The sequence below is a fragment of the Chrysemys picta genome, chromosome 3 (assembly GCF_011386835.1).
Source record: "Chrysemys picta bellii isolate R12L10 chromosome 3, ASM1138683v2, whole genome shotgun sequence".
NCBI lineage: Eukaryota > Metazoa > Chordata > Testudines > Emydidae > Chrysemys > Chrysemys picta.
Window position 1 is genome coordinate 199,745,772 of NC_088793.1, and position 19,967 is coordinate 199,765,738.

Consider the following 19,967-nt stretch of genomic DNA (forward strand, 5'->3'; position numbering starts at 1 on the left):
GGGCTGAGGCACTGAACCGCATCGTTCAAGTTGGATGAGACAGACACACACAGTTGGGTGTCATTAGCCTACTGAGGACAACACACCCAGCACCTTGCGACTAACCCTCCAATCAGCCCCAGATACAGGTTGAACAGACCAGGTGATGGAATGGCACTGTACAGCACCCTGCTTTTGAGAGCTTCAAAAGAAGAGCAAATGTCCACAGCTACCCATTGAGATCTCTCCAAGAGAAAGGGATGGAACCAGCGAACAGCAGCTGCCTCTACTCCCACCAGAGTCTGCAGGCAAATCAACACCATCTTGTGATCTATGGTAATGAAGACAGCCGATAGGTCTAATAATACCACCAGGGACACCTAGGGCTTGTCTTCACTACGGGGCTAAATTGGCGCCGCTGTGATTAATGCAGCGGTGTCGATTTAGTGCGTCTGGTGAAAACGTAATAAGTCAATGGGAGAGTTTTCCCACCTCAATGAGGGGCGGAAGCTACGTCAATGGGGGAGCGTATCCTGCCGACATAACACGGTGTCTACACCACCCTAAGTCAGTTATGTTGCTCAGGAGGGTGGGTTTTTTACACCCCTGAGTGACATAACTTACATTGACTTAAGCGGTAGTGTAGACAAGGACCTAGTCTTCATCGATCACTAGAAGGAGATAACTGACAAGCATGACCAATGCCGTCTCTTTGTCAAAGATAACTCCTACCCAGATTGACGGGGTCAAGGAGATTAGCAGCATCTAGATACTGTGAAAATTGTCTTACCACAATCGTCTCCGCTAAACGTGCCCAAGCAGGGAAGAGAAGATTCAGTACTCATCAATGATTAGCTAGATTGCCAGCATCCAGCAATGAACACATGACTAAAGGCTGCACTATTGCTTCCTTCAAAGCAACAACCAGTTTGCCCTCTCTAAGAGAGGCAATGACAATCCCATAAGCAATGGGCCCAGTATTTCCCCCACTGGCCTTCGCCAGCCAGGAATGACGTGGATCCAAAGCATTTCCCGACTGCATTGGCACAACATTGTATGTGTGAAGAGAGATATTAATACATAGATGGACAAATTCAAACCAATACGTTAGAAAAGATTGATGTTCAGTACATGGGAGAAATAGCTTCTTTTGTAGTGCTTATAAATTAATTGAAAAATTAAACTAGCAGTTTCAAGGGATACTGACAGGATTTTTTGCATAGAAAGCATAATTTAGCTGAGGAAGAAATACAAATCAGCTCCCATAATTGTATAAAAATGTTGCAGATCCTAGTCTACCATTTCTATCTCCCCCTGCTCCTGCTGCGCCCCCCCCCCCGTTTAAAGATGTGTTTAATCCACTGACCCATTATTTGGGTTCAAGGTACCCTGTTTGGACAATTCCTGATATCACCTCCAGGTGGTGAACTAGGTAGAAAGAACAATATTCAAATGCAGTCAATGCCTATCTCATAACAGATATAATAGTCCAGCACCTTGGTTTTGACCTTCCACAACTTCTATAGGTAAAGCTCAATCACTTCGGATGGAGAGTGATCAGATGGGCTGTTAATGGCTATAAATAGGGTCTTTGTGACTCCCCCCCTTTGACACTGAGGCCAATTAAAAGATGTAGGTCACATTCCTGTAGACTGCATTCACTGGCAAGGGCTCCGTGGTTTCCTCCTGGACTTTGCACAATGCTCTTCTCTCAACTACTTAGACTAACACATGTGACTTGACCATCTATGCAGATGCAACTGCAATACATATCTTCACAACTTCATTCTGCTTTTCTTCTTCTGCCGCACTTTTCATCTCTGCTTTTCCGCGGTGTAGTTTTGCTTTTGTGTTATCCTACCCCTGTATGCAACCCCTCACCCCAGATATCTCAAAGGGTTATCCCAGAGATAAATTGCAAAGAAACAAATCAACAAAATAAAAATGGGATCAAAAGCAGAACCATGTTCCAAGGGCAACAGCAGCACAGCCGGTGCGACGAAAGATGAGACATGAAAGGGTTAATGCAACTTCTTTTGCTAATGGTCTAATTTGCTTTGCAACATTTTCATTTATTTAATTTTACGTGGGCTTCAAGTTCACAGAGTCACTATTTAAAATCTAACCAAAAAACGTACTTATAAGTTTACGTTACAAGTGGGAAGCCTATAAAGACAGTGCTTGTGAGGATACGTCACGTTAACGTGAAGCAGTTATATTAAAAGGCTTCTACTGAGGTTCAGTAGCAAATGTCTATCTGTACTCCTCCCTCCTTTTCCAGCGTGCAAGCAACTCCCGAGAAGCATCACTTATAAAATCCTCACCACTTTCTATTTCTTCTTCATTGTCATCCTCTAGGATATTGACAGGAGCAGCTGTTTCCCCAGCCTCCATCATACTTTTCAGTGCCTCAAGCTGTTCTATTTAAAAAACAAAAAACAGAGAGAAAATAAACGTTCGCCATGTAACAAATGGTTTGTATCCAAAATTAAATATTTTAACTCAAATTACATGAAGAAAATGCTAAATAACTAGGGCCTGATTCTGACAGGGGCTTGAATTTAATAGGAGTGGTGGGCGCTCAGTACCTGTCTTAGGCTCAGGTCTGCTGTCAGCAGCAAAGGTTTACAAAAGGACTTGAGACCCGTTGTTGTTAGGGATAGTTTGATAAAACAGTTATTACCAATGCTGGATTAAAAATAAAAACTATCAGGGGCATCTTTCCCAGGGACTACAAGAGCCTTTGGATCAAACACATTGCTGCCGCGGGCAAGTCCTGGGTAACAGATGGCTGTTCACTTTCACGGCCTGATACATTCCATATTGGAATGGGAATTTTACCTCAATATAGCGCAGGACTCTTATGTTATTTCTGAATTGTGCTTGTAAGTTGCACCGTATGAGACAATCCTAAAGTCAATGGGAGTTTAGCCACTGTCTTCAATGGGAGAAGGTCCAGGGCCAATCAGTATGGAACCATGACTACCCCAACATCATTATTCATGCACGGCAGAAGAATACCAGGATTGGCAAGAAAAGAAGAGTCATCTGAAATTCCATTTCCAGTTTTAGTTCATCCTGGCAGATGTGGAAAACACAATGATGACAGCACACCTGCTCTATGAGAGATTCCATCTGTGTTACATTTTAGCGTGGACAGCACAGATTAGGACCCAGAATTCCATTTCAAGTTATAAGTATTTATAATTTCTACACATTTATACAGAGGGCAAAACTTTGTCATTGATATGAAACACAAGTGAAAACAAAATGTCATGCATAGTGAATATACAGTATATTCATCATTTTGGAAAGTTTGGTAAAACATTATTCAGTTATCTAAAGTGCATACTTTTGTATTGATTTAAAGGTTCAATGAACTTTACTTACTTTTTTCCACTTCAGGTTTCAGCCTCTTGTTTTTTATGAGTATCTTTCTTTTGAGATCATTAGGGGATGGTAAGGGTCTTCCTGGTTCAAGCTACAAAAATGGAGAGAAAGGCTTATTGAGCATGATTTGCAATGATATTCTCATTTAACCTCTCTGACCACACGTTTTGGGCTGGATTGTGACTTTAGGACCAGTCTGAGCAAGGGACACTGAGGGCTGGTCTTCACTATGGGGAGATCGACGCTGCTGCAATCAATGCAGCCGGGGTTGATTTAGCGGGTCTAGTGAAGACCCGCTAAATCAACGGCAGAGCGCTCTCCAGTCAACCCCGGTATTCCAGCTCCCCGAGAAGATTAAGGTAAGTCGACAGGAGAGCATCTACCGTTGACACTGCGCAGTGAAGACACCGTGGTAAGTCGACCTAGACTATGTCGACTCCAGCTAAGTTATTCACATAGCTGGAGTAGCGTAACTTAGGTTGACTTACCCCAGTTGTCGAGACAAACCCTGACTAAGCAGAACCACGGAAGGGCTGTTGTGCAGTCAGGGCAAGAGGACTTCCACTTCCTCTGCGGCCATCCCCTCCCTCCAAATGGGAAGCATGGGATCCCATCCCTCTCTGCTCATGGAAGCTGATGGGATCATTTGACCTGTATATTGTAAACTCCTTATTGTCTCATATTCCTGTAATGAGCCACACACAAAAAGCTCTGAATACATCAGAATAAAAACAACAGTTACATTAAAATATCAACAGGGAGGCAAGGACACTGAAAAAGTCATTCGTTTCTTTTCTTCTTCTGCTCAGGATTTTATGTAGCATCAATAAAATATTAAAAATAAAAGGTTCATATCAGCTCTTTAACAATCTCTGTGTGTTCAGGTAAGAATGTCCCTCTTTTTCGCTCTGTTCCGTTCAGTATTATCAGATTATTTTGAGGGACGATGTTTGAGAACCTCCCGATCTTAAGTTTCAGAGTAGCAGCCGTGTTAGTCTGTATCCGCAAAAAGAAGAACAGGAGGACTTGTGGCACCTCCTGTTCTTCTTTTTGCGGATACAGACTAACACGGCTGCTACTCTGACTTTTCATTATGCAAGGCACTGCATTTAGCCGTATGGAGTGGAAATCCATCAACCCAAATTTGTTAGTCTCTAAGGTGCCACAAGTCCTCCTGTTCTTCTTTTTCCCGATCTTAAGTTAGCCACATTCTGGATTTAAAAGCACAGCTAATGTGCAGTCCTTTAATTTTGTTTACCTATCTTGCAGTCTTGCTTAATCGCTACTCTTGCCCCTTTTAGCATAACACGTTTAGACATCTATTATTTCCACCTCACATTAAGGTTTGCTAAATTCTAAAAAAGAGAACATGCTGATAAAAACCGTATACCTACATTGGTAAGAGAGACTGCTGTTATTATTTATCAAATCATCTAAAAACTGAATTCTGCTCTATTATGTTCTCTCTGCTGCTCATAGCTTTCATAAGCGGCAGAATGGGTGTGCTGCCTGACTGCCATCCAGAAGAAAAATACCTCAAAAATTAATCGGTAATAATAATATTTTACAAAATACTTATTGTTTGATGATCACAAAACATTTCACAAAAATTAATGAACACAATGCAAGAGTGTGGCAGGAAAGTATCATCATCCTCACTTTACAAATGGAGAAAACAGAGCAGGAAGAGGTTACATAGCTTTAAAATAAAGCATTTATCATCTGAGCACTGTACAGTAAATAGAAAAGGAGTCTCTCCCCTGTAGAAATTACAATCTAAATCGACAAGACACAGAGTGGGAGGGGAAACTGAGGCAGAGAGAACAATGAAGTGACAGTGGTAATGCCACAGAACAGTAGCATACGCAGGAGCAAAACGTAGTTCTCCTGATTCTTAGTCCACTGTCATATCCACAGGACCACACCACCTTGGCAACAGTCAAGTCAGGAGACTGGAGTATCAACTCAGACACTGACTTCCTGTGTGATTTTAGGCTAGTCACTTAACCTCAGTTCCCTAATATCAATTTCCTAATCTGCTAAATGTCACTAATAATACTTACCCAGCATAACTCACCGCCGTACTGTGAGGTTCCAGCAACCAGTGCACAATCCTGCAAAGATTTATCTATGCGAGTAGTCCTTAGCCAGGTGATAAGGACTATACCTGCCAGTAAGGGTTTGTAGGATCATATCTTTGATGTTTGTGGATGGTATCAAATGACAAATGCTACATATGTGCTAAGTATCATTAAATGACTTGCTCCATATTGGGAAGGGAGAGGAATAACATCTGTTGGCCCATCACTCTCCGCTCTGAGGTGGGCCGTGCATAGGACAGGCTCCCCTGGTACAAGCCCTAGCACACAAAGGAGTACAGATTTGGGTGGTGGGGGAAGGATCTGTTACCCAGATCACAGCTGAAAAGGACAAGGAGTACACTGAGGTAGAAGTGAGTTGGGACTGGAAGATATAGCCAAGGTTAGTAAGGAATCCTAGAACAGGGAGGCAGATCTCTTTGGAGTGGGTGGAGTGTCTAGGTATTCAACCACCACATAAAAAAATAATCATCATCTAGTCAGCTCTGTCACTGTGCAGGACCTGCATCAACAGCCTCTGGGGGAAGCCACTGTCAACCCACCACACCTGATACCCAAATACAAGGAGAAGCAAACAAAGATGGCAAACAGCATGTGGAACCAACAACAATTGATGCAACATCCTTCCAAGCTAATATCCATTTTCCATTATAATTAAGTAAACTCAATCATTCAATTCCAGCAAGAGAATCATGTACAATAGGGGTGGGCAAACTTTTTGGCCCGAGGGCCACATTGGGGTTGCAAAACTGTATGGAGGGCTGGGTAGGGAAGGCTGTGCCTCCCCAAACAGCCTGGCCCCCTCCCACTATACACCCCCTTCCTCTTCCCACACCCTGACTGCCCCCCTCAGAACTCCCGACCCATCCAACCCCCCCTGATCCTTGTCCCCTAACCGCCCCCTCCCAGGATCCCCCACCCCTAACCACCCCCAGGACCCCAGCCCCTATCCAACCCCCCTGCTCCCAGTCCCCTGACTGCTCTGATCCTTATCCACATCCCCGCCCCCGATAGTCCCCCCTGGCATCCCACGCCTATCCAACTCTCCCTGTTCCCCATCCCCTGGCCCCTATCCACACCCCTGCCCCCTGACAGGCCCTCCTGGGACTCCCATGCTTATCCAACCCCCCCGTCCTCTGTCTGCCCCCCAGAACCTCTGCCCCATCCAACCACCCCCTGCTCCCTGTCCCCTGACTGCCCCCCAGCACTCCCTGCACCCCTTATCCAACCCCCTGGGCCCCTTACCATTCTGCTCAGAGCAGCATGTCTGGCAGCCGCGCTGCCCGGCCGGAGCCAGACACGCTGCCGCACTGACCAGCAGGAGCGTGCAAGCCCGCCATCCAGAGCGCTGCCCGTGCGGTGGCGTAGCTGCAGGGGTGGGAGGGGGGGACAGTGGGGAAGGGGCCAGGGGCTAGCCTCCCCAGCCGGGAGCTCAGGGGCCGGGCAGGACCGTCCTGCGGGCCGTAGTTTGCCCACCTCTGATGTACAACAATCTCAACATGTACAATGAGGATAAAGTGAAGTCTAGGTTATCATCCACTGTGACCAGCAGTGAATATGTTTTAACTCCACTAGATGTCAGTACAATCAGGTTTCATTTCCCCTACCTCTAAAATACCAGTCTGCAATTAAAAGCTTAGCTAGGTGTCCCTCTGGGAAAATATCTGCTTCAGCCAGTCTCACGCCTGTCCTGCGTTTTCCTTCCAGAGACATTTAAAACGGCATACAACTACTCATGAAAGGCAAGTTTCAAACTTGCACCAGATGCCTTTTGAAAGTTTGCTTGCTGGATGTGTGCATGGAGGAGGCAGAGTGACACAACTAGAGACAAGCAAGAAAAACAAAACATAAAACAATGAGCAGCACTAAAGAGCAGAGACCAGATGAGGCTAGAATTGGGTCCTGAAGCAGCAGTAGCCACAGAACTCCTGGTGTGGCACCATTTCTGTCTGGTCACAGAGCCATGAGACACAGTCCCTGCGAGGACTGCGCTCAGGTTGGGGATGTTACAGCCAGCCACACATCTCTGCAAACCCCTCCGAGTATGGGAACATGGTCTCTATTATGCATTCTTGCATCCTAACTATCCCTGTCAAAATTTAAAAGAAGAGAAAAAAGCACAGCCCTGGAGAAGGTGCCACTAGGCAAAAGGGCCTAGTAGTCACCAGGGGCACTAGCAGAAAGGTGAGACATAGGACTCTCCTTCTGGCTGTCTTTCTCGGCAGCGTGGTGCAGCTGATAGCAGTTGTTCACCTCTGACATTTGGTGGTTGCTGCCAGAGAGTTTGAATGGGTTGTGCAAAGTGGGCAGGCCCTGGAAGAGCATATGTAGACCCTAGAACAGTGGTTCTCAAACTGTGGGTCAGGACCCCAAAGTGGGTCACCACCACATTTTAATGAGGTCGCCAGAGCTGGCTTAGATTTGCTGAAGCCCAAGCCTCACCGCTCAGGGCCAAAGCCGAAACTTGAGGGCTTCAGGGTTCAGGTTACAGTCCCCCTGCCTGGAGCTGAAGCCTTTGGACAGTGTGGCTTGGGTGGGCTCAGGCTTCAGTCCCCCCTCCTGGGGTCGTGTAGTAATTTTTGTTGTCAGAAGGGGGTTGTAGTGCAATGAAGTTTGAGAACCCCTGCCCTAGAAAATAGGTTAGGCCAAGGTAAGCCATGCCTGTTAAGAATGCTCCAACATTTGCTATATTTCCTGGCTATGTATGAGACTGAAATGCACACGGATTTTAGTTCTCCTGACTGGTCCTCCAGTTCCTGCTTCTGCTGGGAGTTCTTCATCCAATTCAGTTCCTAATGCAGCACTGACAGCAGCCCAGATTCCAAAGCTAGATCTGGATCATGATGTATGAAATATAAGATGCAGCTGAAGGCACTACACCCTTCCCTTCCAGGCACATATGATCAATTACTTTGCATCTGTCATGTTCTTCTGTACCAGATATGAACTGGTTACAGAGCTTGCTTATACACACCAGATGTGTTCATCTTAGATCCTTTAATGCTCTGTCAGGTATGACTGAGGTTCATTTAAATAAGGTATTTTACACAGTGCCTCCTAAGGGCTGAACAACGTAGTACAGTTTAGCATCTGGCTGTCCATTACTTGCAAAGACTGGCCTTGGTCGGTTTGCAATCTTCTTGTTCTTGAATCTGCCATCGGTAGCGTTTTATCTGTTGATTGTTCTTTCTGAGGAACAAATTGTAGATGTCAATGGTTTCTTTTGAACTCTCCACCGTCAGTCATGATCACATATTATATTGGTGCAGAATTTATTTTTTGTATACGACCACAGCTGAAGTTGTCCATCCTTTTTCTCCATCCATTTTTACATGAACATGGTCACCAGGTTCTAGACCTGGCAATTCTCTGAGTGATGTCTGTTGTAAAAATATGTTCAGAAGCTCTTGTAGCCTTTTTATCGGATTTGGCTACTCTCCTCATGTCAGGCCACTTTGGAAATAGGTTCTTTTCCACAGGTGGAACAGTAGTGCCGAGTTGTCTTCCCATCAGCAGGTCTATATCCGGCTGGACTATATCCAGTTGCTATTACTGGTGTGGATCTGTAACTCAGAAGAGAAAGGAATCAATCTTTCTGCTGTAGGATTTTCTTAGCAGTCTGTACAGCTCTCTCAGCCTCTCCATTTGCTTGTGGGTAATGTGGGCTGCTAGTAATATGATCAAAATCATATTTCATTCAGAGTGACTTAAATTCTGCTGCAGTGAACTGTGGTCCGTTGCCCATCACCAGTTGTTCTGGGATAACCGAAGTGAGCAAAAGTGCACTTCAGTTTCTCAAGAACACTGGGACATGTTATGTCTTTCAAGTACATTATTTCTATAAATCTGGGAAAATAGACCATGATAAACAGGTAGTGATGTTCTCTGAATCTGCATAAATCTGCAATTAGTCTCTTCCAAGGTCCTCTGGTGTGGGTGTTTGTACACTGTATGGTTCAGCATTGTTTCTTAGGTTGATTTGTACTGGATAACCTCTCAGAAGTCCAATATCACCAAATCCTCTATCAAGTTCTTCCACCTCTCTCACCGGGCCCATCATGGCTGCCATGCTACAGCTGAGAAGTTGTTAGTCTTTGATCCTTTGATCACATCCACTCAGAATGCAAAGTTGTTTCTGTGGTGAGCTGATCCATGCCATTCAGTATATCTCCAAGGCTAGTCAAAGCTGTGTGAAGATGTGACTTCAGCTCTGAGAGGGATTGAATGTGATTGTAAGTCCCTTCTAAGATGACTGTGACATCAGCTCCTGAGTCAATTTAAAAGTCAATCGTCTTGCCGTGAATATTTAATTTCACTCTCCAGGTTAGGTTCTATGTCTAGAGCCCTACGTGTATACAAAAATTTGGATCCACATCCGATCAGAATCTGCGATAATTAACTTCTATCCGACCCGCAATCCACACTCCACCGTTTATATGCATCTGCATTTGCACCCATGTCACTGTTAGAGCCCTGCACAGATACAAAAATTTGGAGCTGCATATGATCCGCAATCAGCAAAGATGGTAAACAATACAACCACGTCCATGGAGGCGGATATCCACAGTTTTGCAAGGCTCTATCTATGTCATCACAAGTAATAGATATCAGCAACAATGGCTCTTGGTTGTCCGTGATATGAGTCAACTCCCTGACTGCTTTGGTGCAGCAAACAGCTGCAAAAAGTCCATATTTCATACATTTATTACACCGCGTGCCTCTGGCTGGACATACATAATCTCTTGAGATATGATTTTTTCCACATATTGTGCATGTAGGCTGGAATTGTCACTGTTAACTTGGGAGTTCTCTCTCCTTGCCTCAGGGGTTTTATGATAATTTTTAACACCGTTTCTAAGCTAGCTTCAGTTTTTTAAGTTTGTCAAGTTTCTCTAGGTTTAACTGTTTCACTAGTAGTTCAGACTGTTTTGCTATTTAAATAATAAAGGTTAGGGTTAAATCTCTCTTCAATTTCAGCTGTTATGAAAAGTTTTTCATCTGTTAACGTAGTGGTCCCCAACCTTTTTTGTCTGGCGGGCGCCAGACGACGAGCCACCACGGACCGTGGCCGGTGGATGAGCATCCACCGAAATGCCGCCGAGAAGTGGCAATGTCAATAGGCGTCGCCGCCGAAATGCCACCGACAAGCAGCGTCATCCAGAGGCGTCGCCGGCGGCATTTTGGCAGATGCTTGTCCGCCGGCCAGTATGCGGGTGCATATAGATGCCCCAGCAGGCGCCATGGCGCCCGAGGGGAACCCCATTGGGGACCACTGTGTTAACCCAATAAGCCAGCCTGGGTCTGATATTTTTATGTTTTGCATTCCCAAAATCAGAGTTTTCAGCCAATGAATGCAGAATTCTTATAAAACATTCAACATTTTCCCCTGGTTCTTGAATTCTCTCATGAAAACATTCTCTTTCATAAACCACATTTCTCTGAGGTATAAAGTATGCATCAAACATAGCCAGAACCCTTTCATAGTCACCTTTGTGACAGTCTGCAGTAAAGTCAGAGGATTTAAAGATATGCTTTGCTTGCTTTTTTTTTTTTAATGGAGATATCCCATCTCTTAGAACTGGAAGGGACCTTGAAAGGTCATCGAGTCCAGCCCCCTGCCTTCACTAGCAGGACCAAGTACTGATTTTGCCCCAGATCCCTAAGTGGCCCCCTCAAGGATTGAACTCACAACCCTGGGTTTAGCAGGCCAATGCTCAAACCACTGAGCTATCCCTCCCCCCAAATGTGCTTTCCCACAACATAAATTAAAGAAGAAATTTGTATATCTCCAGTTTCTTCCCAAAGTTTGTTTGCAATTCGAAATCTTGCAAAATACTGTCTGTCCATTGTGAAGATTTGTCAATTCTCTGGGGCATTGAAAAGTGGCATGTTGATGAGATCCTGCAAACTTTGTGTCTGTTCTTTGTGTCTGCATTTTGTTGCTTTGTTCCTTCTGTTTCTGTTCTTAGTGTACTCCTGACACCGTGTTCTTCTGTACCAGCTGTGGACTGGCCACAGTTCTTGCTTATACACACAAGATGTGTTCATTATTAGATCCTGTAATGCTCTGCCGGGTATGGCTAAGATTCATTTAAATAAGGCTTTTGCACATAGTGCCACTTAGCATTAATACAGTTTAGCATTAAGTAGACCATCAATGACTGGAAACTACAGAGAGACAAGGTGGTGAGGTCACAAGCAAAAGAACTACATTTCGTCTATTTTATAGGGCTGGCAACCCTGCTTGATTCAGCCTGGGGACATGGCTCCCCAACCCTTGCCAGAAGTCCTTCCCCAATCCATGTTCAGAAGAAATTAAATGAACCAGCTAAGGACAAGTTGGGCACCCAAAACCTGAGAAGCCCAAAATCAATAGTGATATTTGAAAACTTAGGCCCAGGTACACAAGTTTCTCCACTATTGGTGATGTGACCCCAAGTTACTACATCTCTCTAATAAAATTAACCCAAGATATAAACACAATTTTTAAAGATACATACTGGATGTGTTTCTAGAGGTTGCTTCAAAAGGAGATCGCCAAAATAATCTTCACAGTATTTTGACATCTTGTACTGTTGGTATTTGCTGAAAAAAGTGACATTCGTTAATTTCTTAAGACTCTCTCTCTCAAACCCCTCCCCCCCCCAAAGCCCCAAGCCATCATTCAGCAACAACAACAACAAAATAATATAGAAGTAATACAAGTATTTCATGTAATTTGCTGCCCACTTACAATAAAATTACAAGACTTACAGTACTTTTAACTGTTTATAAAAACCTAACTAATATAACTGAAATGCATGAATTTATTTAGACCAAAGTAATGTGCTGATTAAATATTATTCAGGTAATGTGACCTTCAAATGTAACTCACTGCTGAATCACAGCATTATTAAAACAACGTAAAGCTTGACCTTTGCATTCAAGCAAACATCTCTGAATCTTTTCAAAGCGACATCTAATCTAATTTATCTGCATAACCCTGTTACAAAGTTTTCCAAGTAAAGTTGAACTATTATGAGCCTTATCATAGGTACAATTGCTCTTTCATTGCACTATTAAAAATGGAAGATGAATATACTTTATACCTGCAGTGATTTTCAAATGAAAGAATAACTGGATACTCAGATGTAACAAATGCAGTTTCCTTAATGGCTTGAATGACATCCTTTAAAATGCAAAGAAAGTGTTCATGTTAAAACACATCAAGTGGCAATCATGAGTAGAAATATTTTTACAGACACAGAACATGATGGATTCTATAGTAAATGAAGCAAAGACAGATGGAACAAAGTGTGTCTATTTCATTTCTCCGTTTACTCCTACTCACTACCTTGCACTCCATGTTTAAAAAACTCCCTCTCCACCTGTGGAAGGAAGGTGGTAGCAACAGCCACAAACTCAGTGCTGCTCTGAAACATAGGGATCTGACAGCTGATCTGGCCGAGAGGAGGATTTTGGCTGAAGGGACAACTCCTGTGTTTCGCCTGTCCTTTCCACAGGTAAGGGGGACTTTTGCAGCAGAGCCCATAAGAGTGGCAGGATTTGGAGAGACTATGCAGAGGGCCTGAGTGGGCTCCCTGCATGCTTTCATGCAGAGGGGGGTGGGAACAGGTAGTCAGGCAGAGGCAAGCTTTTAAGAGTTCGGGACATAGGAACCACCCCATTCGAATCATTCATTCCATTAGGATGTAGTACCAGCCATGCAGTGTTGTGGGGGGTGGAGGGGGGTTTCCTTCTCTCTGCAGAGTTCCCTACTTGCTAGCTAAATTTCCCAGTCTGGGTGTTGAAGAGAAGATTTGGGCTTAAAGTTTGACTTATAAATTTGAAGTTACCAATGATATATATATATTCTACCTTGAAAAGAATATCTGTACACATTGCTTTCCCATGCGTTATTATTGGTTCTTGGTCTTCACCTTTTCCATCCCAACAATCCAGTTCAACACATCTAAAAACCCAATAACAACGATGTCAATTTCCACAATATTTCAATACATATATAAGCCATTTGACAAAAGCTCCAAGCAATCTGTCTTGTTCAGGAGCAGAGGCTACAGTAAATAACAATGCAATTTTAGAAGCAATACAATTCCTCTCACGCTGTATGTAATACACAAACTCTTATCATTTCAATTTGATTTTATAACTATGGACATATTACATTAAACTCTGTGTGTGTGGGAGTGTAAAATGTCTGAGTGAAAGTGTTTTTTTTTTTTTTTTATCAGCACTCCATTATTTACTCTCTTGTTAGCTAATTTGGATATACCATATCTATGCACTGCAAGTAGTTAAACTGGAAGTCATAAACTGATATCCGTGTAAATGCAGATTGGCTTAATTGCACAGCACAAATCCCTCTGAACTGCAGAAGTGTGCAGCCTACCAACACACCCTTTCCCCCCACAATACTAGAACTTCCTAAAGGCTACTCTTTCCATATGTTTTTGTACAATAAAGAATTTTACTTATGATATTTTTCATATTTATCATACTTGTTAAATTTACATGATATCCTATAGAATTGCTGAGGTAAATAAAATGAAGTATTTGATTTCCCTAAAACAATATTAACTATGAAAGCCATTATCCTATATTTCCAACCTGCAACCAGCCAAAAGCACTTGTCTGTACATCTCTACAGAAGACTTCCCGCCAAACTGCCTGCCTGTTAGATAGGTATTGTGGGAGGAGCTGATGAAGTAGTGAGCCAAAGAATGGTCCATTTCCTGGTATAATTCCAAACGGTCAAGGAAGACTGGGGCATTTTCATCTGACATCAAATATCTGCAGAATCCATCACTTGATATGAGACCTGGAAGGAAAAAAATAGCTTTATGTTTTTTCTGTATTTATGCAGAGAATACAGATGGTTAAAGGAACACAGACATTGTTACCCAGAAGAGGTGCTGGTATTTTACAGCAGCAGATGAAAGAAAATTAACAACAGTAATTTAAGTACAAGGCTCTCCCCAGTCTTTCAAAGGCTGGAATCCAAAGATTCTATTAGCATGACCTGCAAAGTTAATTTATTTTGGATTTATTTCCAAAACATGGAAGGTTCAAGACCTTTGCTAACCATCCCACTGTTCGAAGTATATACAGTAGATTATCTTCCTGACAATGAAAATGAAAACATTTTCTGTGTAAACAAAGCCATGTTAGAAAATGGAACCTTGTGTGTACAGTAACTTTGGCCACAGTGTTCATAGTATGTTTTCTTTTACCTCTTTTTGTTTTGTGCTTCAGAAATTGTAAAAGATGAGGGGCCAGATTCTGGTTTAAGCCAGATCAGATTTTGCCTGTGATCTATTTTAAAAATGGCCTCACACTAAGAAAAAAAAATGGGAGGGGGGAGCGGGGGAGGTAGGCAGTTAACCATCTAAATGTTACATTACACAATTTGAATGCAATTTGAACTTGAAGTTCATGTTTCCTAATGTTAGACATGGGAGCTCTGTTATTGGCAAGGGACAGCTCACAGCAGCTCTAATTTTATTCTGTTTCACATGACCTTTTTGTTTCAACAGAGAATCCCTAACCCCCCAGCTTTCACTTGCTTATAACTTTCTGAAAAATTCTCACTTGGGGCTTTGAACTTCCTATTCTCGGTCACAGCCAAATCCCGTCAGCTGGTTTTGAGTTAGGGGAAAATGAAAAAAATAATCAAAAAAAAAAAAATCACACATTCTCATCTTAAGAAATTTAACTACCACCCCCACCCCCCGAACTTAAAAACAGCAGAACAAAGTAGCTCCAAGCGTGACATGTAATTAGCCTGGAGGAAAAAGTATAAGAGAGTGAAAAAATAATCATACTGTGTATAGTTGGTGGATATCTGCTAAGATTTTAATAATGAAGCCCTGCCCCACTGATAACATAATTAAGAGACTGAGTTGCAGAGTCTCCCTGAGAAGGAGAAAGTGTCTATAACTGCTCTCCCACTGAGCTCCTGAACTTACTGAGCCATTCATGTACTGTACAGCACATGAGGAAGGGCTGAGTTCTAGTTACTGACCCTTACTAGTTACTGATCCTTACCATACAGCAGGGGTAGTCAAGAGGCGGACCGTGGGCCAAATCTGAACCACCAGCTGCTTTTGAATGGACCCCCAAATCTTTTTATTTACTTATCATTGTTGTTATTATTTTAAATTTTTTTTTTTGGAGTCTGGACCTTGACTGCACCTTGACCAAGAAATTTGGACCTTGACAAAAAATAATTCACTACCCCTGCTGTACAGTAACCAAGGCAGGACTGGTTTCTTACAGCTATTGTTCAGTGAATGAGGTCTTGCCTCCCACACAGTGCTATTCAGTGCACACATGTGCCTAAGTGCTTTATGGAATAGGGGTCTTGTAAAGGACTGCAGAGAACAGACACCAGACAGATAAGCCATTGCCTCCATTGGATGTTGGGTGGCTACTCATGCATTCCCAGAATACAAGACTTTACGGTACTTCCAGGATTGGTGTGGGCCTGCCCCTGCCAGCATGATCTCACATGGATGGTGCATGCAAGGTCACACTGGTGGGGGCAGAATGATGTGCTTTTCAAAATGTCATCCCGGTCTGATACTGCACAGAACCTAGTCTGGTTTTGTCTCCACACTGGACTAGGGACCAATCACCCAACAAGAGGACAGTATGGTTTAAAGCCAGATGAATGACCTGCCTATATTCGGGATCCACAACTTCTGGGGCCAATTCCTCCCCTTCTCCCACTAATTCCATTGGGGTGAAACCCGCATGAACTAACTCCACCAAGGAAAGATCATCATCAGAAAAAACCCATCCTTTTTTCTGCAGGAGACATTCCACATTTACATACATCGCAGTAGAAATAATAAAGAAAGAATTAAAACAATAGGCTCAAGTCGCTACCATGACTCAGTGATTGGTTGAAAGAATATGAAAACAGTGTAGAAGCTTATGCCGACATCAGCTTCTAGAGACAGTTTCTTGTCTGCAAAATACCTATCTTCATAAACTACTGGTTTGCTTTAACTCCTGCCCACCCAAAACATGGGTGCATCTCTTTCTGAACAAGGACAAACAATGTTCATGATACCTTGTACATTATGGGAAAACACTTGAAATATGGTGGCATCTAGACAGTAGATCCGTGACTGCATTAAACATGTGACCAATATGATTAGATTAAAAAGAAAAGGAGGTAAGTAGTAAGGGGAGTTTCTGGTACATACGGAGAGGAAAACAAAATAAGCTATAGAGTTGGAGCCTTCAAAATTCCAATCCATGACTGCAAGAAGAGAGAACAATGGATCCTGGAGTGTCCTATAGCTCATTTAAAAAAAAGAAATACCGTGCTATTGAGAGGCGATATCTCCCATCTGATAGCCAGTGTATTGGCCTTCCCCTTTTTTACTGGAGTGCCCTGAGAAGTTATGGAGAGACCATCACCTCACAGGTTCAATTTTAGCAAAAAAAGCATAAGCAATCCGTTAACAGATAGTGTGATGCAAGGATAGCAGAGTAAATTAGCAGCAACATATACAGGATGAAATCCTTACCCCTCATTCAGCTGCTTTACTCCTGGTAAAAGGACCAGAGTGGTGTCAAGGCCTGTTTCCTGTGCTGCAGGAACCAAGGAAGACAGCCACTGGCACCTCACAATCCCTTGTGTAGGGAGCATGCCTAGGGCAGGAGGAGTAAATCAGGGGTGGAGGTGCAGCTGGCGGTACTGGAGAGATTCTGGGCAAAACTGAGGCTTAGAGTAGACGGAGTAGGCTGCTGCAACTTAGACAAGCCCCAGGCTCATTGGGACTAGGCTCTTAAGTCACTTAGGTGCTTTTTAAAATTTAAAGTGTCTAAAGAAATGTGGTATTAATTTTTGATACACAGATAGTCCCCCTTTGTTTACCTTTATTCTTCAAATCTTCATCTGGCTCATATGTCTCAATTATCTGCATTGCTCTTTTTGAATCATAGAATGGGAATAAAATTTCATTCAGACGAGGATCTCGTTGATGCTAAGGTTAGAAAATAACAGAATTTAGCAAGACCACTTACTGCAAGGCTATTTTCCAAGAACTTTTCATTACTGCAGACGAGAAAGAACGAGCTGGACAATTTTTTAAAACTAGAATTTACAGAATATCCCAATGGTAACTTCAGCATTATATAAATTTAAATCTAGTTATCTATGAAAACAACAGGCTGTTTGCTCAGGAAAATACTCCAGTGCAATCATTTAACGTGTATTATTGCTATTTACTCATTACAATAAAATAACGCATGTGGCGTATGGGCCAATACAATTTTGACAATTAACAGCAGATCCTTTAATAACTTGGTAAATCCTCTTCCTTCTTCAGAAATCTTTTATGTAGGTTATGCAAACTGACGGGCCTGACTGACGGTAACATAATTATCCCTTCATAAAACTGGCGTCTTCATCAATACGGATGACTAAAATAAACATTAAAAAAATAAAAAGTTGCTACAAATATTCGATGCAAAACCTGCATTTAGAAATATGTTAACTAGTGTCAATTATTTCTGTGAATCGTATAAATACTGGGGCATTCAACTTTCTGAAATATCAACTTAGGATCATAGAGCACATATGTAAATCATTAAAAAACATCTTCACCGTATCATCCCAAAATGTATAGCAATTAATGATGTAGGGATTTCATAATATCATACACAAATATTGTTTGGACTATATTTAGGCATTCTAGGTATCAGTGACTTCCAATAAATCTCTAAAGGCCAGATTCATGACACATTCGCTTTGGAGTGTGCAATGCAATTTTCACTTTTATTCACACTGGATTAGAGCTGCACACTGTGTGCCTGATTCTCCATTAAAAACATAATTCAACTGAATAGTGGCATGTAAGCAGATGCAAAAGCAAAACAAAAACAAAGATGACCATGGAAACACTCTTTTACCCAGGTAGGTGCAGTTTTGAAGCTGTAATTTACATTCATAAATGTAACATAGGCCACCCCCATATTGCTGACCAATAATTTAGGAATGGACAGTGTGGAATGTCTATGACCTAAGGCACTAAAAGCATTTGCTGTAATTCCTTACATACAAATATTTTGGTATTCTGTTCAATATCAAGCCATGTCCAATCAAAAATAAGCAACCTGATCTCTTCTTTGCAACCAACACATTGGCATGTGTGGTTGGGTAATTCTAAGAAATTACAACTAATGCCAATTTAATCATGCAGTTAATGAAGCATCCTTTTATTAATGCTATTGACAGTCGACAGCATCTGAAGTATCGCAGTTAAATTCACTAGACGTTGGCTATCTGGATAGCTAAGTAAATCTCAGATGAAATATGAAATGTAAGCAGCTGAATGCAGGACACACCTTGCTAAGCATCTCTCAGGAGCACAACACTAGCATGCAACTGTACGGCCGACCACATGTAATCACACGTGACAAGCTTTGCACCATTAGTGAAAATGCATCATTTGAAACAACTGAAAGAAAGAGGAGGGGAGGCTCTTATTAAAGAAGAGTGCTCTTCCGCACTTCACTCTTCCACGGATAATCGTAAATAGAACAGAGGTGACACAGGGGAAGAAAATAGATGGGAGAAGGCAAACAACGCTTCTTAGCAATCACAGCCAAAAAATGATTGCAGGGAACTAACAGTAATATTTGTATTGTTGTCATCATGATCACTGCTCAGTATCTTTTTTTTTTTCCCCATTTGGAAAGTTTAGTTAATTTAAGTTTAGTTAATTAAAAACAATTCTGGTAATACTTGATGTTCTTAAAAAAATGTCAAGCAGGATCCCCTGCATAAATGTTTTATACTAGTGAGTTTGTTGGCACAGGGAATTTATAAGGCAAAACAACATAGCTGACCAAAAGCATAAAGCTCCCAGGACTAATCACACATGTCCAGCAAAGCTGCTGTTGCTTGTTCTAGTTACCATATTAGACAGGATCCATACCTTTCTACTAGACGTTCCTTAACAAAAGGAGGGTAAATCATTTGGGGGGAAGAGGCTAGAGGGAGCCTGTTTACTTTGGAAAGAGAAAGAGGGAAGAAACAGATGCTCTTCAAATATGGCCACCCAGCCATTTACCTCCTAGCCAGATAAATACTTGCTGATATGTGAAACAACTCATGACTTGCTAGAAGCCAGCTTTATTATTGGGATTTATGAGGTCCAGCAGAAATAATGGCCTCTTTCCACCAAAAACAGAAAGGGGAAAACTTACTAAACAAGAAGGATCCAATCTCCCATTTCATCTTATCTCTTTGCTCAGCAGAAACCAGGCCAGCCTGTACTGAATTACTACTTTTGATAATTACACACGTAGGCCAAAGCTAAGATCTGTGGCTGCGAATACATGGCGGAAGGAAATCTCAGTAGCTTTAGGTCTATTTCATTTTTCTATTATTTTTCCTTTTCTTTAGATTTAACTTAAAAAAAAAAGAACACACGCACAGAAGTGCCTGACAATAATTAGACTTATAGAAACAACCCACCAGCA

At 42.3% G+C, this 19,967-nt stretch overlaps 1 protein-coding gene across 15 annotated transcripts in view; it reads right to left on the minus strand.

Annotated features, from left to right (window-relative positions):
• PLCB4 (phospholipase C beta 4) overlaps positions 1–19,967 on the minus strand; it is a 318,161-nt gene that overhangs the window by 77,035 nt on the left and 221,159 nt on the right. For all 15 annotated transcript variants that reach the window (XM_024110413.3, XM_024110408.3, XM_024110392.3 and 12 more), the window contains 7 exons: positions 17,356–17,464; positions 14,076–14,286; positions 13,326–13,419; positions 12,557–12,636; positions 11,969–12,053; positions 3,370–3,460; positions 2,304–2,399 (listed from right to left, as the gene is read on the minus strand). In XM_024110413.3, the coding sequence (XP_023966181.2) occupies positions 2,304–2,399; positions 3,370–3,460; positions 11,969–12,053; positions 12,557–12,636; positions 13,326–13,419; positions 14,076–14,286; positions 17,356–17,464 (766 nt within the window). The remainder of the gene's footprint in view (positions 1–2,303; positions 2,400–3,369; positions 3,461–11,968; positions 12,054–12,556; positions 12,637–13,325; positions 13,420–14,075; positions 14,287–17,355; positions 17,465–19,967) is intronic.